At 44.5% G+C, this 20,845-nt stretch overlaps 2 protein-coding genes across 2 annotated transcripts; both read right to left on the reverse strand.

The window, feature by feature from the left end:
- Positions 1 to 85: 85 nt before the first annotated feature.
- On the reverse strand, positions 86 to 12,852 carry SFXN4 (sideroflexin 4). The gene is made up of 14 exons (XM_037400287.1): positions 12,723 to 12,852; positions 12,540 to 12,605; positions 10,566 to 10,640; positions 9,649 to 9,675; positions 9,484 to 9,538; positions 8,685 to 8,710; positions 7,214 to 7,264; positions 7,064 to 7,129; positions 6,880 to 6,948; positions 5,506 to 5,596; positions 3,868 to 3,983; positions 2,828 to 2,913; positions 1,646 to 1,760; positions 86 to 441 (listed from the first exon to the last, which is right to left on the reverse strand). The coding sequence occupies exons 1-14, from the start codon at positions 12,759 to 12,761 to the stop codon at positions 364 to 366; spliced, it is 960 nt and encodes a 319-aa protein (XP_037256184.1). The 5' UTR covers positions 12,762 to 12,852; the 3' UTR covers positions 86 to 363.
- A 1,830-nt stretch (positions 12,853 to 14,682) lies between these two features.
- PRDX3 (peroxiredoxin 3) lies at positions 14,683 to 20,533 on the reverse strand. Its single transcript, XM_037400239.1, has 7 exons — positions 20,415 to 20,533; positions 20,274 to 20,340; positions 19,951 to 20,092; positions 19,039 to 19,174; positions 17,163 to 17,266; positions 15,987 to 16,152; positions 14,683 to 15,488 (listed from the first exon to the last, which is right to left on the reverse strand). The coding sequence occupies exons 1-7, from the start codon at positions 20,448 to 20,450 to the stop codon at positions 15,435 to 15,437; spliced, it is 705 nt and encodes a 234-aa protein (XP_037256136.1). The 5' UTR covers positions 20,451 to 20,533; the 3' UTR covers positions 14,683 to 15,434.
- Between the last annotated feature and the right edge of the window lie 312 nt (positions 20,534 to 20,845).

Genomic DNA, 20,845 nt, shown 5'->3' on the forward strand with positions numbered 1-20,845 from the left:
AGGACTGCTGATATTAATGCCTTCACCACCTGTGTTCCTGGGAAGCAGCATGTCAAAAGCTGCAGCAGCAGAACAAGAACAAGCCTTTATATTCAATATTTTTTTAATTAAGAAATCAATCACATGAGGAAGCATACAGACCATGGTTTGTGACAAATGCTGTGTTACAGTGCTTTCTGCTACAAAGATCATTTACAGCATTCAGTTATGTGTACGTATCTGCCCGTGGGCTGTGTACACCAAGTCTGATACATACACCACCATAATTTCACAATTCAATCAGCTACATGTGCCAATTGAATTTATTGATGAATTCCAAATTCACTTCAATCAGAACATGAATTTATATATTAAAGCAAATCTCTAAATTCCCCTGTTGTAGAATAACTCTGTTTCTTCTGTAGATGTCAGAATTTCCGGTTCAAGGTCTGCTCGCTTTATCTGCAATGTATAGAGAACAGGAATCACCACCACCATATTGTGGTAAGTATAAGTTAAATTCTTTTTACTGCATTGAACTGGGCACAAACTGAAATATTGCATCCACAAGCAAGACTGCATGGGATTTTGGGTTCTTTGTTTATTTGGGTTTGAGGGGGTTTTTTGTTGTTGTTTTGGGGCTTGCTTTTTTTTTTTTTCCCTTCTCTGACATCTTCTATATAGAAGCGCAGGGACAATGGAAGAAATAAGTTTTACTTGAAATTACAGGTACTCCCAGGATCTAAATAGAGCATTAGTGATGTTATCTCCATTCACTACAGAGTCATTTAGGTTGGAAAAGACCTTTAAGATCATCAAGCCCAACCATAAATACATTTGGGTGACTCACCCAGGAGAACTTCTGGGAACTGGGAAGCTCAAAGGGAAGCAACCAGTCATAGTTCAGTACATAATTTCTCACAAGTCCCCTCAGTTTACCCTTGTTGCCATAAGAGATTAAGAAATCTAGAAAAAGAGATTGCAGTGCCAGAAAGTTTAGGCAAATAAAAGAAACCACTAAAAACGGCAAGAGCCCAGTCTGTGATTTTCTGAGAATATTCACACACTGCTGATAAGGGAGAGGAAATAAATGCAGAAAGGAACCCCAGGCTCCTGTCTCACTTGGCTTTCTTCAAAGCCCAAGGTTCAAGGGCTACATCCTCCATGTAAAACCGACCAGGATGGCATACCTTCCCAGGGAACAGATTACACTTCACAGTTCAGCAAAGCAGGCTGAGGAGATGTCGCATGTGGGTTGGTCTATCTCTGTGATGAGCTCATGCTGACTTTGTGTGAAAGAAAAAATTCTCATCTACATCCTTCCTTTCTCCAGCGGGACTGAAAACAGTGCTGGAAAAACCTTGCTTTTGATGTTTAAGACGGCTCTCCTGACCTTGTTGCTTCAGGCTTTTGTGAAAATCTGATACATCTACACTGAAGTGTAAATATAAATAACACATAATGCAGCCTAGACCTAGAAAGTCCTGTAGGCCTCTGCCTAGTACATGGGCCTTCACAAGCAGCCTCACCACTGCCTGTTTTAGATGCATAGCCATGTTAAACCTAGTGGTTTTCTTCTGTGTAGCCTTAAGACTGCTGGAATGATTTCTGGAATGACTATTTAATATAAAAAGAAGCCTAAATCAATTCATATGAAAGGACTTACCTTCCCACACTGCGGGAACATACTAAGTGAGACTGGCAGCATCCCTGTTAGTACTGACGTAATCATAACCATTCTCACTGAAGCCAGAGCACGTGGAGTTATAACAAATTTTGCTCTGTCCAAGACACTGAAGAAGTAAATCAGTTTGGGCTCAAAAAATAATACGACAGTGAGACAAAGAGCATTAGCTACTATTTTAATGGTTAAAATTGCACTGAAATTAGTAGTAACCTGGGCTTATGAATCCTAAAGGAGTTTCCTTACTTTATTTCTTACATTCTTACTCCCAGCTTCCTGTTCTTTCCCCTTATTTTCTATTTAGCTGCAGCATTTTCCAAGCCCAAGATTAAGAAAATAAGCAGCAAGATCAAAGTGACAAAAGAAGGTGCATTAGTGCTTTAAAGTGCCTCAGTTTTTCTTGCATTACCCTCTTTCCTTTCAGATTTAGTTCCTCCTGGCAATCCTACTTTGCATTGTGCAAAAATTTATTACATATTTAAAATTTTATCTTACATCTGCATTTATGTCTTCTGGTAACAGAAGTCGGTTAAACTGACTAAAAAAGGAGAATAGGGAATTGATTTAGGCGATACCAAATTACATGACATAGACGATCCCTACCAAAAGCTCGGGACAGGGTAAGAATTTTCTCATAAAGCATGCAATGAATGCTTCTTATGATACAGGGTTTTTAAATGCAAAAGCAAGAACACGTTTTTAAATATATGGAAAACTATTTGTAAATTTGGATCCAGTTTTAGTTTTAGTTGCAAATTCAAGTGCCATATCACCTCTTCAGAAATAACAAATCTAAGCTAGGCTAAGCACTGTGAACAACCCTGACACCAAACACTGGGACTCAAATCAAGTTAGGGAACCCAGGTGCTGGAAAACAGCCTGTCAGGAGAGCATAAACATTTCCTGCGGGGGAGCAGAGAGGAAACCCTCATAGTTTTTACACAACTTCCTGCAAACCCTCAAAGCATGGATGTGGCCCTAACCAGATTCATTTACTTATCTAAATAAATCACAGTAGCTCAACAGAAACTTCCCAGATAATCACTTCTACCGAGGCAAGTAGTACTGCAAACCCAAGAAAAAATTGGCAAGTGGTAACAGGCAGGTTGCAAACCAGAATACACACTGACCAGGCACCCCCAGCCCTTCTGCAGTACCTCCTACCTTTCCACAAAGTATGTGAGCACAGATGGCAGGGAGAACGTTGTCCCAAACAAGACTGCTCTGGACAATGCTGTTTCTTTAACGGCCTCCAGGGAGAGAGAAAAATAAATGTTGTTAGAGCAGTGTTTTGTGCAGCTTTGAATGCTCCATGCTTCTGTGAGCACTTTTATACTCTGGAGTTTCAAGCAACAGATTAATGAGGGATAAAAAACATTTGTTAGAGGAATTCTTTCTTAAATGGAAACTGAACTCCTACAAGTGGCAAATATTCCACTTGTGACTAAGAAATACCTTAAAAGGGAGGTGAAGCTACTGATGTCATATCAAGTTTTCCTACCATGATGATAATTTTGCTGAGGCTTGCTTTTTCTAAGTTGTGCTGAACTTCTTCCAAATGGTTATACCTTCTGGGCATCCTGACTACCCTGTGTTAAATCTGAAGTTCTCTCTCCAGCTGTCCACAAATCTTTATGCTCATATCTAGCTGTTTCCTCCACTCTGGACACCAGCATAGAAAAGGAGGGTCACTGATAGCAAGTAAAATATGACTCTGCTGTAGTTCCTGTGCCAGGCTCTACAGTGAATGCTGGTAAGCAAAGCAAGGAGCAAATACAGAGTCAGCACCTGGAGCCCATGGATAAAATGACCCTGACAGACACAGCCTTTAAATAATATTCCCACTATAGAAGGTGCACGTGATATGTACAATACAGGGCTTTTCTCCAAGCTGTTCCATAAGAAGAAGGTCCAAGAGCCTTGTCTCCTTCTGAGGTGACCAGAGAAAGCAGAAATGCCTGCTCTGGTGTCTCAGTGGCTCAACTCTGGCACTCAGTAATATTGGTCTGGGGAGGCTCCCAACCCCTGCAGACACAAGGGTTGTAAACCTGGTTCCTAAGATCTAGTCCAAGCCTACCCAAAGATTCAGCACCTGATCTGATATTACCTCTTTTCAATATATCTAACTATCTACTCTCAGAATCACATCCAGCTCTTAGCAGAGAATGAAAGGCAAGTCAAAAGACCTCCACACCCTTGCCTACCTTCTTACCAGCCTTCTGCGATACTCCTACAACCTTGCCGTTCCTGTCCATCACTTCAATTCCATTCTCAAATTCCGGGCTTCTCACTGTTGCCACAGTAAACGCAGTCATCAAGCCTGCACAGTTAAAGAGGATATTTGCTTTTAAAGATTAAAAAAAAACCTATCTCAATAGTAAAATTCATTATTAGGTGCATTTTCCACTTCCAGTTCAACAGTTCACAACTGAATAACCTGGCAGCTGAAGACGACTGCCCCATAAAAATCTCTTTGGGATCTCACTGTTTCAGGAGCTTAAGCAAGATTTTAAGGCCCCAATCCTAAAAGGTGCTTTGTCATTATGGACTCAGAGCTTTCAATCACTGCCATCCAGCTCAAATCACAAGTACTTTGTTCTTAAGAGAAAACAGAGGGATTTGTGTTGTAGGTAGGTTTTGTACTGGTCAGTGCAAAATCCAGCACAGAAGAAAAGATCCTGAAGGGAACAGACTTCCAGTAAAGGCTGCATCTCTGTTTTGAAAGGGAAGGTGCCAGGGGGAGCACTGGCTCTAATATGTTCCATTATGGCACTTGTCTGCCCAGCTGTGTGTCCGGTACGAGTGACAGTGCTTCAGCTGGATCCTAGATGAGAATGTTTCAGTCTCCTCCAGACCCAGTTTTAAAAGGTACCTGAAAACATCCACGTCACAGTCTGCCACTAAAAAAAACAAGCCTAAACCACTAGCACTTAGAAAGACGATACCAAATGGGAGTTAGTAATCTAGCTGGTTTTTTCCTTTCTCTTTTCTAGACCGAGGTGTAGGTATAACAGGGTATAGTCTGGCAAACTGACCTTGCTTGAAGTAGTAGATTTGTCTTTTTATTAGTTTTTGGCAAGGCTGTTCAATAAAGACATCAGTGTAACAGATAGATAATACTTTTCAAATGCTGGACTGATATTTATCAATTACCTGCAGGGTTTTTTCTACATTTAAGAAAACGGAAGCACATTTTAACACCTGCTCCAAGGAAAAAAAAAGTCAGAAAGCTCTAATGCAGGTCCTCAGATCTGGGTAGTCATCTCGCATAACTTGGAACAGAAGAGATGACGTGTTTTAATTTTACCAGTTTCCCCTAGGAAAGGCCAGAAGTTTCTTTAATGACATTAAAAAAAACAGTTAATGACATCAAGTAAACTTGTCCTAGTGCAACAAGGAGCTATGCCAATGCACACCTAGACCTGTGTCACACTCTGGTATCATCTATGTGCCAAACAAGGTCATGTCAGTTCTGGTGCTACTGCCCTCCTGGTCCATCCTGGCAGTCTATATGATTTTGGGTATAAATGTGCAAGCCAAAGAAAAATACCAACTGCATCCCTGGATATCTTTGAAGAAATAGTTGCATGTCAGGCATACAAAGGTCAGAAGAGTACTCTGCAGCTCTAAAACTAAAAACCAGCAAGAATCAGAGGTCAGCTACACACATCAGTGAGCGTTTACTCTCACATAGAAAGGACAGCACCCAGCAAAAGCAGTCAGAGAGGAAAGCTAGGAAACAGTAAGACCACACCTGTGCAACGGCAAGGAAATTCTAGTCACATGGGGGTAGCAAATGGCCCTCAGACCAACTGCATGATGTACAGTTTCTTTTTACTCACCAAGAAGGGGAGCTGGTACAAGTTTTTTGACGATGAGCTGCGTTAAGGGACTCTTCAAAGTGTAACGATTCATGAAGATATGAGGAACAGCCTAAGACATTGGAAGAAAACAGGCACCCTCTTTTTTTAAAAAAAATGTGCAGCATTTCAGTAGTGCAACAGGTTAGGAAAATTAATCTGTGACTTAGTAAATAGCTGCCATCTATAAAAATAAACAAATGCCTTGTTTTAACATTCCAACAAAATACACATTCTCTAGTTAAGGTGTTTGTAATCACTCTTAGGTAAGAATACAACATATGATTAAAAAAAAAAAAGCATTAAACATTATTACGCAGAGGACAGCAGCAATGTGAATACAAAGACAGAAAAAGGAAAACGATTACCTCTGACTAATATTCTTTGAACATCCGTCCAACTGCCTTATGTCATATACTGCTCTCTCCCTCAAACAGGAAACCAGGTTTACTTGTGTATTTGTTCCTAATTCTCTACTGTTTAAGCCCAATCCTATATTCCCATAATACACTTGCAGGAAGTTTCACTTTGGAATAAATGGCCAGGACACCAGCTAGTGCTCAGAGCCTCCCTTGGAGGACAAAGGGGATAAACTCCCACATTCACCTAACGGGCCTAGTTGCCTCCCCAGACCACCGCAAGTCCTGGGCACTGCTGGTCCAACCGTTTTGCCTAGCAGACAGGGGTGAAAGTCCCTCTAAAAAAAGCAGGAACAATCATATTTTTCTGCCAGAAGGTTAATAAATATCACTGTTTAGTGTGGAGAGTGAAAAAATGCTTAGAGGGGCATCTACACTTGCAATGAGTGTCATGAGGATACCAGAGCCCATTCTGATGTAGCAAACTCCAGAAACCGCAAGTTCTTATTCCAGCGCAGCACAGAGCTAGCTAGGTAGCCCTCAGCTACCTAGCCCTCCTGGAAGGCTAACCCACCTGCATTCAGTGCAGTATTTTCATGGCTATGCTGTTCCTGGCTTCTGAGCTAACTCTATCCAGTACAGACACCTCCAGATTTTACCACTTGTTTATAGCGAGACCAATCTTCCACAGTACCACATCAAAAGTCAACTATAACCACCCAGTGGGTTACTCTGTGTTTGTAAACCCTGGCCATTTGTTGTCACTAACCATTTCCTAAGCTTGCAGAATATTAAAGAAAAGGACAGAAGAGGAAGTTAAGCAAGGCACTGGCTGATAGATGATTAGGAAAATTCTTATTGTGAGCAGTTCTGGGGCAAGACATCAGAGTAGAGCATAGACCACAATCCTGAACGGTATCCGGCGGTGTGATTATCTCAGCACCTACTCCTTCTCAGGAGAGCTTATGAGGAAAGCAATCATTGAGCAAATACATACACCAACACACGCTGCATAGGAAATTGCTCCCAAGCCACAGAAGATCTGCTTTTCTTGAAGCGAGTAGTCCTAAGACAGGCAGAAGAAACACACTACATAAGTACCTTTGTAAAACACTTGTAAATCATGTTCAGAACGGACTTGTGCAATTAAGATGATTTCAAAAATAAAAATCAACACATACTTCAACCTTTGAGGTACCATTTCCATTGCATAGGGTGAATCCTGTGGTATATGCGTGAAACACGAACTGCATAAACAAGAGATTACAAGAAAACTGAATTTGGGATTGAGACTAGAAGACGCATAAATGTAGAAAGAAAGAGGCAATTACCTGACAAAAAAAAGTTTGCTTTGCGTGGAGCTGCAGAGATGAAGTAATAACCTAAGAGGAAAACCCCACAAGAAAATTAGGTTTGATCAGTCTGTAAGTTTTTGGTGAGCCGTGGTTGGCTACAGCATGAAAAGAACTGCTGTTGCTATTTGCAGCAGTGTCAAAGGCTCCAGTCAGCACCCAAAACCATTTACCTTGATTCTAGGCTAACAGACTTTCTTGCTACAGATGTGACATACTCACTCTATTCGACATAAAACACAGAGACACAGTGATTAAAACACTACGTGCAAGAATATTTGAGCAAGATGCTTTCTGACCCAAACTAAAAACTGCATTTTTACCCGAGAAGCTTAAATAGATGCACATAAAAGAACTAAGGTAATAAAAATGTAATTAAAGAAGTGAACGAGAAATGGTCAGATTGTACAGCAGGGGTACAAATACTAGATCTAACTGATCTAAGATCAAAGATTTTAATAGTTACTTCCCAACTCCTTCTCAAATTCAGACAGTGAGTAGGAACTTCAGTTTTAATAAACTGTAGCCTTTTTTGAGGTCTGACCTACCAAGCTGAAGGTGTGGAGAAGAACAGAGTCAATCAAGGTAGGGCAAATGCTGAATAAGAGGAGGGCAGGGAATGTCCAAAGCCTTAAAGAAGGATCAGTAATTCATATAATATTAGTGGATCAACTACCTTTATTATTAATGCAGCGCTGAATCTAGCCACATCTATGGAAGAGCATTAAGCTGTAAATATCAAAAGGAAATATTTCTGTTCATTTTGTTACTGTTCTTTATAATAAAAATCTTGATGGCTGTTAAATTAATTCTTTCTACTAGTGCCACGTAAGTCCATGCTGTAATCAGAACAATGTACCTCAATATGTATACTCACAGGCCAAAACCAAAGACAAACACATTTAAATTAATAAACAAGCATATAATTACAGCTATAAATGATATGAAACAAAACTGTGCAACTTTTGAGCCCCATAACAAGAGTTTATTTTTAAATCTTTTGTAATTTCTTGAAAATACCATTTCTTACTTGCCAATGCACAATGTATGTAAGAAAAAAATCACATTCCGAGTCTGAAACACAGAATGCAAGGCCCTGAGTCCTTCCTACTGTAGTTCCGTTTTTTTGAGGTTAAACAGACCAAAACCAGGCCTTGCTCTCAATGCTGAGTGAATTTCACATTGCATCAGAAGGCTGACCTTCAGATGTGAATGATCTCTCTGAATACTGCTGAAGGAAGCTAGCTAGCAGGTTTGGACTTCCAATGGGACTCCTTAAGGGCTCGATTTCTAGGTTTCTCGGTACTCCTCATAAAACAGATACCACTTTAAAAAACTCGTGCTGAAAATACAACAGAGAAGCCTAAAACCTTCTATTCCCTTCCTCCAACCCATGCCTTAAGAAAAATGTAAGCCCTGCAGTACACTGCCATCTTTCATGATTACTCACCAATGGAAGAGATAAGGGCAGGAAGGCTGAAAAGAAAGAAAACTATTTCAGTCAAAGTAACTGCTGTGAGTCTAGATGGATGGGTTTGAGCAGAAAGTTCCTCTAACTTCCCCCTTCTAGGTTCAGCTCTAAGTAAAACACTGCCCACAAAAAACCACCATCACCATGGACTTCAGTTCTAACCTTTGCCTCTCGTTGCTCATTCAGGAAGCCAGAATACCTGGTCATAGCTCATAGCCAAAAGGAGCCCTTGTGAACTGCACTCAGTGTGGCTACTCGGAAACGATATAGCTGAGTTTCGAAGGGAAATTCAACACTATTAAAAAAAAGAGCCGCCACAGCTCTAAGTGATTACACAAGACAATAAGTAAACAGCCCAAGTATGGTTGTATCTGATTAACAACCTGTGCTGTCTTGGCTCCCTAAACAACACCCCAAGCAGACTTAATCTGCCACCACAGCAAGTAAATTCATACAGTAGCCACATCCATCAAGTGAAAACGTAGCTCACATAGACTGTTTCATACGTGGAGGGATTTTGGAACCCATTCTGCAGTGACAAGAAACAGATTGGTCAGACGATTTCCATCTAGATGAGCAGATTATTCCTGTGGTCCTGTTGAGCAATTTTTCCCACAGTTTAATAAATCTTCAACAGATATGACAATGCAACTAACAGGCTACTTGCTTTTCTATATGGAGAAGAGTATCGCTGGAGTATCACAGCGGTTATTTACTATAAGCTATTTCCCTTTGATGCTTCAGTCACATACATAAAACTTCTCTTAAGGCAACTTACCTGGAGGTCTAAACACAACAGGAATTATTTGGTCTGTATCAGGATGTACACTGGACTTAAAAGAAAAAAAGAAAAACCAACAACAGAAGAAAAGGCAAATTAGACAACCTTTGCGATACTTAAATAAGAAGGAAAAAAAAAATTATAAATATTTTGTAAACTTACCAGGCTTAGCAGGAAGGCTTTTTTTGTCTAAACAATTTGAAAATTAGGTTAGTAGTCAGGTTTCAGAAGAGATTGAGTAAAATCTTTTTTCTGAATTTCCCCCCCTCCCCAATAACTTACTTTACATAAAGTGCTATATATGTTTACATCCCTTTAATTTTTTTCCCGTCAAATTTCTCTCCACATACTCCTTGTTGAATATAACTTACATCCCATGTGCTGTGTAACAGCACCAAAGCACACACTACAGCAGAACAGAAAGTTAATCTAAAAAAGTTAAGCTAGTAGGTATTTTAAAACAGAACATGCCTAAACACTTATGTTAAGATTTAGCTTTTCTGAAATCACAGAAGTTTTTATTTCTCCCTTCAGACTTTGACACGCAAGGTACTAAATGCAACAGGAAGAGCTCAGCGCATAGTGAGTCAAAAGAAAGACTCCTTTTAACGAAGCAAGGGTTCAGCATTACTTCCAGCAATCTTCTGAGTAGATTTCCCACCCAACTACTGCTGCTGTTCGTTTTATGAGATGTGGAACCAAACCAACCTGTCCTCCGTATGGTGATGCCACATCTAAGATTCAAAATGAGCTCGTTAAGCATTTGGTGTATTTATCACCTACCAGTATCATCCCAGCTGAGGACAGACAAGCTTAGAGCAATGATTCCTAGAGTGATCTAAGAACTTCCTTTAACCTCAGCTACATGATACATGGCCTCGCATTCTTCAGGATGATAATACTGCAATTTAAGTCAGTAGTAATCCAAAGAAATTCCTACTAGATTCATAGATCAGAAAAAACTCCGTAGTAATGTATCTGAAGCTCAGTATTCAGTCTACTAGCTCTTATGTTAATATCAACCACCTCGGCCATGAAAAGACACCCCTCCATTTTCCATAAACTGCACTCCAAAATACCTGATCATTCTGTACAGGCTCACTTAGGGTCTTCCCACTGTTTTGTATGAATAACCTGCTGCTTCTTATTTCATCCTATAGTTGAGAAAAAAAACACCACCAAAACAAACAGAAAAAATAATTCAGATTTCAATATTCTGAAGTATAATATATCACTTATAAAACACTCTAAATACAAACCTACAATGTCAAGCTAATAACACACCTGCCCCTCACCAGAGCGGTGAAAGCAAGAATACACCTAGAGACACAACCAATTCACCATCATAGAAACTATTTTAGATTAGTCAGGCTCCCTTGGTCCCTTTAAGTATTAATCCTACAACCCAATACACAAATGCACTGGAAATTTAAGCATAGGCAAAATCTCACTGAATTCAAGAGTGTTAATCTTGTACTCAGAGTTACCCATGTACGCTGGCAAACTCAAAGATTTGCTGCCAGAGCAGCCATCTGATATCCCCACAGGCACCTAGATGACTATTTGAAAACAAAATTCCAAATCAGACTTTTAAAATTACCAGAAATGAGTCACAACATCACTAGATGTTCCTGGATGTTCACAAATGTGTGATCAAGTTCTAGATTGTACACTTTTCCTTTAAACTCGGCTTAAGCTTTTAATTACAGAAAACAGGTACACTTAAACAAAGAGAATAAAACTGTAACGTCATGTAGGTATCCACAGTCTACATAAAAAACAGCCTTTCAGGAGAATTTATGGGATGATTTGACTTTTCTTCAACAGGTACACCTCTGTTTGCAACAGTGTATATTAATTCAAGATGTGAACTAATTCCAGATCTCCAAATCCCTGAACGTAATATAAAATTTTCTTGTTTGCATTTACAGATATATAAAGCACATTTACTAAATTGTATTATTTGTACATGTAAATATATAGAGATGTGTATTCATACCATACACACATATATATAGATGAATACACAAAACACAGTAACTCTGCAGGTGACAACGGAATATCTCATGTACACACATTTTGACAGTGTTTTTTTTGCTTTAATGGAGCTTTCCCCTCAAAAAGAAAAATCAGCAAAAATTCCTTTAACATACTGACCAACCAGCCAACTCTCATACAACATGCTGTGCTTTTTCCTCTGTCACCCCAGACAAAACAGTACAGAAGCAGACTGACAGAAAAGCACATCTTTCTCAGAGTCTTGCTGTCATGACAGTTCCTGAAATTCAGAAGCTATGCTTTATGACCAACAATGTCTCTAGCATCACACTTTCAATAATTAATGTTAAAATTGTAGTAATTGTTCTCTGGCATAACAAGAGCCTACAGATCCGTTGTGCTCCCTCTGAGGGAGTTAGCTGCAGTATGTTAATTTCAGTATAGCCACTTGGAAGGGAACCGGAGCCCCATGGGCTTTGGGTGATGCTGCAGGGCCAGAAGGGGCACGCGGCGTGGCCGGCCGAGATCCTGGGTGCCTGCGGTGCCGCCGGGCGATGCCGTCCCGTGCCGGGCTGCCGCAGCTCCCCATGCGCCCAGCTCCTCGCTTGTCTCCCTTGTCTTTGGGGCCTTCTGAACTGGGCTAACTCAACTGCTGGCACGGCAGCCGTGGTCCAAACAGGCTGGCTGAAATGGTGGTGGCCAGAAATGCCCTGTTTCGTGTAATTATACATAAAAACACATACACGCATATGTCTGTCTCCCATACATATATATGTGTATATATGTATGTATTTAGCTTTTCCCCAGTCGCCATGTAACGCTGTTACTTCACACCTCAGCAGAGCCATGGTCTGTAAGGCCACCAGGCAGCAGCCCCGGTGGCAGAAGCCCCGGAGCCCGGGGGGTGCCCGGACCCTCGGTGGGAGCCCCGGAGCCCGGGGGTTGGGGGGGTGCCCGGTCCCCCGGCGCCCCGCATCCCCGTCCCTCTCGTCCCTCCCGTCACCACGGCCGCGGCTCGGCACTCAAAGGCGGCCAGGCCGAGGCACGGTACTCACGGAGGACTTGAGGAGCAGCAGGGGGTCCAAGACATCCACCCAGAGAAGAAACCTCTGGAAAAAAGACTGCCGGAGACCCGAGTCAGGGAGGCGTTATTTCGGGGGCGGGCAGGCAGCCCGCCCGAGCCCCGTACCGTACCGCCCCGTCCCGTCCCAGCCCCTCCGGTTCGCGCGGCCTCTCACCTGCCCCTCCGCCCTCCAGAACCGCAGGTTGGGGTCCATGAGGCCGCGGCACCGGAAAGGCGCCGCCGGGGGACGGTCCGGCCGCTGCACGCTCCGCCCGGGCACGGTGCCGCAGCGCCGCGATCCCGCCCGGCCGCGGCTCCCGCGGGGTGCGCCTGGGGCGTGCGCGGCCTTCCCGCCCTGAGGGGCTCCCGCTGCCGCGGAGGAGGCGGGCAGGGACGGAAGGAGCCGGCGGGAGGCAGCTGTCGGCTGGGCCGGGGGCGGCGGGGAGCGGTTCCGGTTTCGGAAAGACCCGATCGCCTTTTCCCCTCCCAGCGGTTTCCCCCTGCACGGAGCCAAGGAGCAGGGCTGCGGGGACCCCCTGCGGCCTCCACACTGGCTTAAAGTGACTGAGGGAAGCGAAGGGCCGGGCTGGATGGGGCTGGGAGCGGCCTGGTCTGGTGGCAGGTGTCCCGGCCCGTGGCAGGGGGTGGAGCGGGATGCTCTTTAAGGTCCCTTCCAACCCGAACCGCGCTAGAGAGCTGGGCAGAGAGGAACCTGATGAAGTTCCACAGAGGTCAGTGTAGGGTCCTGCCCCTGGGGAGGGACAGCCCCAGGCACCAGCACAGGCTGGGGCTGGCCTGCTGGGGGGCAGCTCTGCGGGGACGGGACTGGGGGTTCTGGGGGCAGCAAGTTGCCCGTGAGCCAGCAGTGGCCCTGTGGCCAAGGAGGCCAGTGGGACCCTGGGGGGCATGAGGAAGAACATGGCCAGCAGGTGGAGGGAGGTGATCCTCCCCCTCTGCTCTGCCCTGCTGAGGCCGCCCCTGGAGTGCTGGGTCCATACTGGGTTCCCCAGTTCGGGAGAGACGGGGAACTGCTGGGGAGGGGCCAGCGGAGGGTACCAAGATGGTGAGGGGACTGGAGCATCCCCCGTATGAGGAAAGGCTGAGGGGCTGGGGCTGCTCAGCCTGGAGAAGAGAAGGCTGAGGGGAGCTTGTCGATGCCTACAAACATCTCAAGGGCGAGTGCCAAGAGGACGGGGCCAGGCTCCTTTCAGTGGTGCCCAGTGACGGGACAAGGGGCAACAGGCACAGACTGCAGCACAAGAAGTTCCTGTTGAATATGAGGAAGAACAGCTTTATGTGGAGGGTGACGGAGCACTGGCACAGGCTGCCCAGAGAGGCTGCGGGGTCTCCTTCTCTGGAGACATTCAAAATCTGCCTGGATGCAACTCTGTGCAACCTGCTCAAGGTGAGCCTGCTTTAGCAGGGGTTGGACTAGATGAGCTCCAGAGGTGCCTTCCAACCCCAGCCACTCTGATGCTGTGAAAGATACAGCCGATGAAAGATCAGTGTGTCAGTGCCCTGCAGTTTCACAGGCACAAACAGCTGCCACCAACACCACTAGTGTGTTGTTTTGCATTACTGAGCTGCACAGGGGTTTAACTTCATGTGCTATAGGTCCAGAGCAGGTTTATTGGAAAAACTGCATGGATACTAGTGGATTTACACAAAACGGAACTAAAACATTGGGACTGAAAAGAGATTTGCAAGTACTGAAACCTGGAGTATCACTGGGCACCACACATCAGGCTCATTTTTTCATCTTTTCACTTACATTGCAGTGTTGATACCCTGTTACAAAGGTAACTTAGGACACAACAGCCACTTTGCCAAGGTGGCTCCCTTGTGCTTCTGTTTATCTTAAGTCCTTTTCCCTGCTCAAAAAGGCAGAAGATGAAAAATACAAACCCATTCAGTATTGTATTGATTTATCTGGCCCTTCAGTAGCACACCTGCTACTTACTGTCTGCGGCCTGCTCACTGCAGTGCACACACAAAGGCAGTGACGGCTGTTAACTGCTTGCTGCAAACAAAAGTACACAAGAGAGTTTCTAAGGCAATGCAACTTATCCAACCTCTTCAGAACAGAGGGAATCTTTGAGGGGAAAAGCAAAAGAAAAGCAAAGCAATATACTTGCTGCTGGTCAATGGTAAGATCTTTTATTATAGCTAGAGATATGCTACATGGTTTTCAAGCAGTACAACAGACAGATCAAAGCAAATAAGCAATGCTTTCAATGACGAAGGCTTGTCCTTAAGCTCCATTCACAAGGAAAGTTCTTTAACGCTCCTGTATATATAGCTGCACTGAATCTTTGACTATATGCTGGATTAAAATGGCATGTATTTACATTCAAGTTACAGTGCATTTACACACAAAACCAGGGAAATTTTTTATTTTTTACTTGTTACATTCATCTCTTCCTTTGGGAAATTCATTGAAAACAAACCACGTATCAAAACTCTTTATTTTCTGCATTGTCCCCATTGTTTCAAACTTCTGTTACCGAATTTAATTTTTCATGTGGGAAAAGAAAACGGGAACTTTCTGGTCCAAAACTAGTTAGGGAAAGAGGAAAAACCCAGGGGAAGACAACTGTATTTTGTGTACTTGTTGTATTCAGAAAGAATAGTCGTCACAGAAATTCATGACATCAAATTGGGAAAAAAAAAACCCAAACCACAAAAAAAGGTGGCAGGGGGAAAGGCCTTAATTTTTACCCTTCTTTGTAAAACAAGACAAGGCAGTCAGTAAGTATTTCAGCATTTAATTTCTTCTTAAACATGAGAAAATGAGAACTTTGATTTGATTTTTTCTAACAATCACAGCTGCTTTCCTAATGTCTTCAGTTTATGGTAACTAAAGAGTTTTGCCCACATATTTGCATGTTTATTTATGCACTTTCTCAAAATATTCTTTAGAAGCTTCTGGGGTTGGTTTTATCTGTCAAGAAAAGAAAGTTTAGTTACTATATGCTGTAACTAAGATAAAATTACAGATTTGACACTTTATCCAAGAAAAACCATGCATACTATATAAAAAAACCAGGTCATTTCTGTCTCTGCACTTGGTTGAAGCCTAAGTGATATACAAGATCCTGCTTGCAAGTTTTAAGCATATAACACATTGTTCCTGCCAAATATCAAGCAGGGCATTAAATAAGTTAAAAAAATGTGAGGACAACCGGTGGAGAGTGGAAGTCAAATTTAGAGTTTTAAATCAAATTTGTGTCTCCTAAAAGAAAATCAGTGACTTTCTTTGCAGAAATCACACTTTTACATACAGACAGGCTGGATTGGTCCAGCCAATGAAAGTCTCAGATTTAGACAACAGGCACAGATTCAGTCAAGCACCTCACGTTCAAGTAGGTCTCAGCCCTTCAGACATGCACAAATGTGCCAGTGTCTATACTTAGAAAAACGACATTTAGCAAACACTTACTGTAGGGGAGTCTGGAGTCCAGTTTGCCGGGCAAACCTCTCCATGTGTTTCCACATACTGGAATGCTTTCACCAAGCGGAGGGTCTCTTCCACACTACGACCAACGGGGAGATCATTGATACTTAGATGCTTGATGATCCCATTTGGATCGATGATGAAGAGACCTCTGTAATTGAGCAATAATTTAGTAAACGCAAATCACATTTCAAGACCAAACAGAAGAAAGTGGATGTACTATTTCAGCAAGGTAGTTATTCTTAGATGCACGTACCAGAGTTAGGAGGAGCAATACAGAGTTTGATACATTGTTTGTTAGTGGCATGATCAAAAGCCACAAACCAAGTCAACTGGTATGGTATTGTGAAATTACAAAGTATGCAAAAGACTCTTAAGACAGATGTATAACAAAGGTATCATTTCTCATTCCACCTGTATTTCCAAGTTGATTGTTGGCATCCTTCCCGTGTCTTTGATAAGAATATCTGTTGAGTTACTTACGTAATAAGTAATACTACTAAATTAAAATCTGTTGCGTATAAACATTTGTGAAAACCCAAGTCCCAGTCTTACCATACTAATTAACTTATCAACAGAAAAAATGTCAGAATTTCCTGATCCAAAGAAATCAGGAACCAAAAATCTCCAAAGACTCCTACCCAATCCATTTTTTCTCAGGGACCACTACTTGCTTTTAGTAAGTATTCCCATGGTGGAGAATGTCAATCTTTTTATTCTAAATAAATACAGGATTGACTATAGTGGTCTCTAAGACAACTACTTTAGAAATTTCCCACACCGAAGTTAAGGCAGTCTCCTCCCTTAAGAAGAAAGGACAACAACAAAGGGACAGACCTAAAGTGTGAAATACATAAAAAATACTGTAAAATGCTCTTCTATCCTACTCTTGTTTTCCTTAGCGACATGGAGTTCTCCCACTCACTCAGAGCAGAAGAGCTGGCCTTCCCCTGCATGCATTCTGAGAGGGGCCTGGAACCATTCTCAACTTAAATGCCCATGTACCCTTTTCCTAGGGTGGGATCCAGCAGAAGTTCTGCAGAAAACATCTCACAGTCTTCATTTGATCCTTCCAGTTTCCCCTGCAGGAGGGGACAGCATGGCTCATGTTGGTTTAGACTGGGTTATGTCATAACAGAGTCTTGAGCAATTGTGCGTTACCTTAGTGCTATGCCAGGTCCTTCTAGCAGCACACCATAATCACGGGAGATTTGTTTTGTGAGGTCCGACAGAATCGGAATATTCATTTTGCCCAAACCGCCACTCTAGGGAACAGAGTAAGATTCCATTTTGTTAAAACATTTTCTAGGATTATCCTTCTTAAAGCTGCTGAATTCTGTGCTCTTGAGGGTACACTAACAACAAAACAGGTGTGCCATTTGCTCCATGAAAGGAACCACAGGTGGGGGCTGTTGTTTATTTGGTTTTGGGTTGGTTTGTTTGTCTTTTTTAAAAAGTCAGGAACATTTGGTTTCTCTGGAACATGAAAACCTTCTTTGGCACTCAGCATTTTAGAATTGCTTATTTTGGTGGTAAAAGGCTACCTATGACAACAGTCATAAATCTTCAGAAAGATTTCCCTTGTACACTATTCAAGAGCTTTGAATACAAAAATGTCTACTGCATATTTAAGTGCAAAACTAAAGAAGATTAACACGGTGGGCAGGGAAGGGAAAACCAACCTGCATACTACAAGCAGACAAAACCCAAACCTTCGAACAGCCAAACTAGGTGTGTCAAGAATTCTGCTGCTCTATTTAGTGCACATATTATTTTTTTATCTCCCCCCCAATCAATTTAAATATTGTTTAGAGAGTCAACCAAGATTTCTTTCAGTTTTGCAACATACTGAGAGCTGCAAGAGAGATAAGCTTTCTATCCTTGAAATAAACCTGGAATTTGTTAGCTTTCCTATTCCTGGCAGCAGCAGTGAATCATTGTGTAATCTCAGTCACTCAGACCCTGATCCTGCAAATGCTTGCCCTGCAACAGAGCTCTCGTACTATGTTGGAGAAACCAAGGCCTTAGCTTCTCAGGTGTCAGTTTCCTGTTTGCAACACCACAGAACTCTTTCCACCCTTTGCAGGGCATTCTGCTATATGTGCCCAGAGCAGTATGCCTGACTGGCATATGCTGAACAGCTTTGGCGTAAAGTGGTGAAAGTCCACAATCACATTCCAGAGCTTTGAACAAAGCATGCAGAAAGTTAAGTACGGACAGGCTCAGCCAAGCTGTATTACCTCTAGCAAACTCCTCCCTGCCCTGTACGTTACAAGGGCAGGGCTGCAGGCACGCCAGTCTGCCGGCACTGCTGCACACTGCTGCCCACACCACCACGTGGGCCATGACTGATGGCACAGGCACTTCTGCACTTTCTTGTGACACCTCCGATTCTCTACAGCTAACCAAACTACTGAGATGCTTTATGTGATCAAAACCATATAATTTTATATTACATCTGAAAGAGGGTCCTCGCCAGTAAAAGGCCATCTTTATCACTTACTTTCCCTGAAGAAAGCTGAGGACCTCCATTTGTATTGACCAAGTGGAGCCAGTTTAGCAAGCAAGAGTTAATAATACAAGTGCTCCAATAAACTGGTGGTTCTGCTTCCATGCTGAAGCCATGACCATTAGGTATTGGTTAACAATAGTGACTAAACAGCTGCTGTTCGTTTTCTGTGATGGTGCACACAAACCACTGGCTGCAACAAGCAGCTTAGCACGGTGACAGGTATGCTGAATATTTGTCTTTTGAGATAAACATATGAGGACATGACGTAACCTACAAGACTAATAAGAGAGCAAAACAAAGATTAAAAAAACCCCCTAAATTATTAAGGAAAAGAGCAAGAAAACAAAAGACTGAGGTCAGAATTATGTCATTAGATGTAAAAGTTAAATCATTTCAGATATCACTTTAAGCAGTCTATTGAAATTGGTGTTTGCACGATTGTTTATTCAACTTTTCTTCTCAGGAGCTCTTGTGAAGAGAGAACAAACCAGCAGCAAAAGCCCCAAACAGCTGCTCAATTCATACCTTTCGTGGGGTATTTATCCAGGCCAGATGACAAAAATGAGAATCCACAGAAACTGCCACCACTTTACAATTCACATCATTAAATTCATTTGCTTTGTTGCTGAAAGCCACAATTTCTGTGGGGCAGACAAAGGTGCTGGGTGGGAAGAGAGAAAAGGCTTTAATGATTCTGCAATCTTTCCAGGGAATTTAGAAAAGACTCTCATGTCTGTTTCTAGGCACTAATGCAGCAGGGTGTTTTCTTTAGCTTTGTAATTTTAACGTTTCCCACTCAAGATCAGTTTCAGTCCATCTCAAAGCAACAGCCACAGCCACCCAGCTGGCACACTAGTTTTCAACTCTCAGTTCTAGACAGATTCTTCGCAGAGCTGGAGAAACCGTCTCTGCTAGATACTCTCTAGACAGTCTTTGGAAACTATAGCAGAAAGGACTGCAGGTTAAATCCTCCCCCACATGCCCGCATACACCAGGACACACTTGGTGAGTCAAGTCTCCCGGACAGGCTCAGCCCCATCTGTTCAGCTTTTCTCTCAGAGCTGCCTACAGCTGCAATTCTGCTGGCCCTGCTGCTTAAAAGGAGGGAGTCTCCCAAGGCAACCCTGAACTGCAAGGCAATGCCCTCGCCCCAGCATCTGGCTGCATGAGGAACCACACCTGCATGGCCACGTCTACCTCCTGAAGCAGTCCCGGCAGCTAGAAGATGCTCTCCAGCCACCGGACCCGTTGCTTTCAAACACAGCGGCCATTTACCCCCAAGTCTTAACACTCACGCTCAAGGGCCGGCCACCCCTGCCGTGCAAGGCCTGCCCAAATAACGCAAAACCGGCCGCTTCGGCCAGCAACGATGTGCAGCCTCTGGTGACCTTCAGCAAGGCAGGAGGCCCATCTGAAAGGAGAGACACCCAAACTCACAAGTCCAGGGGGTAGAAGAAGAGGACGAGGTACTTCCCCTTGAAATCATCGAGGCTCAGCTCCTTGAACTCGCCGTTAACAACTGCCGTTCCCTTAAAAAACGGGGCGTGCTGCGTGACCGCGGGAGCAAGCAGCCGAGCGCCTGCGGGGAGAGAGCACGCTGCGGGCCGTGCCGCCAAGGGCCGCCCCGCCGAGCCCCGGGCCGGGCCGCCGCCTCCCGCCGGCCGCAGCCGCCCGGCCCCCGCAGGCCGCTGGAGCCGCTCCCGCCGCCCGGCCCAGGCCCCGAGGCATGCCCGCGGCCCCGCCGGCCTCCCCGCACTCACCCAGGCTGAACTGGCGGCGAGCGCAGGGCAGGGGCCGCGCCGTCAGCCTCCTCCCGGCGGCGGGCACCTGCGGGGGGAACAGGGAGGGTCAGAGCCGCGGGGGCTGCGGCCGGGGGCAGCCGGGGAGGGCCGCTCACTCACCGCGGCCCGCAGGAGCCTTCCCAGCGCGGCGGCCATGTTGAGCGCGGCGGCGGGGGGGACGGGGCGGAGCGGGGCCGCCCTGGGCGCCGCCGGGAGGGCCGGGCCCGGCCTCTTTCCCGCCGTTGAGCGGCTCGGAGCGGGGCGGCGCGTTCTCCGGGCTGAGCCCGGCGGCTGACGGCAGCGCGGGTGGCGCTCGGGAGCCGACCGCGTATAGAGCTTCCAAACGCCTTCTGGCTGCCTTGAACTCGCTTCATTTATCGTTGTTCAGTCACGACCAGCAGGTTGCGGCGCGATAGCCGTGTGCCTGCTGAGCGCCTCTCGGCTCTGAGCTTTGCAGGCCGAAGCCGTGGCCTCGCCCCCCCCGCAGGCAGCGACGGCCGCTCGCCGGCAGCGTTGCGGGCAGCGGGCGGTGTGTGCGGGCGGCTCCCGCG

The sequence above is a fragment of the Falco rusticolus genome, chromosome 9 (assembly GCF_015220075.1).
Source record: "Falco rusticolus isolate bFalRus1 chromosome 9, bFalRus1.pri, whole genome shotgun sequence".
Taxonomy (NCBI): Eukaryota; Metazoa; Chordata; class Aves; order Falconiformes; family Falconidae; genus Falco; species Falco rusticolus.

What these genes read in the sequence shown, in the direction of transcription:
- SFXN4 (XM_037400287.1), bottom strand. Translation starts at nt 12,761, where the DNA reads ATGGACCCCAACCTGCGGTTCTGGAGGGCGGAGGGGCAG. An exon ending in TCTGGAGGGCGGAGGGGCAG is followed by an intron (nt 12,606 to 12,722) that starts GTGAGAGGCCGC and finishes GGTCTCCGGCAG; the next exon opens with TCTTTTTTCCAGAGGTTTCT. An exon ending in AAGCCTTCCTGCTAAGCCTG is followed by an intron (nt 9,539 to 9,648) that starts GTAAGTTTACAA and finishes TTTTCTTTTAAG; the next exon opens with TCCAGTGTACATCCTGATAC.
- PRDX3 (XM_037400239.1), bottom strand. Translation starts at nt 20,450, where the DNA reads ATGGCCGCCGCGCTGGGAAGGCTCCTGCGGGCCGCG. An exon ending in GAAGGCTCCTGCGGGCCGCG is followed by an intron (nt 20,341 to 20,414) that starts GTGAGTGAGCGG and finishes TTCCCCCCGCAG; the next exon opens with GTGCCCGCCGCCGGGAGGAG. An exon ending in GGACTCCAGACTCCCCTACA is followed by an intron (nt 15,489 to 15,986) that starts GTAAGTGTTTGC and finishes TTTTCTTGACAG; the next exon opens with ATAAAACCAACCCCAGAAGC.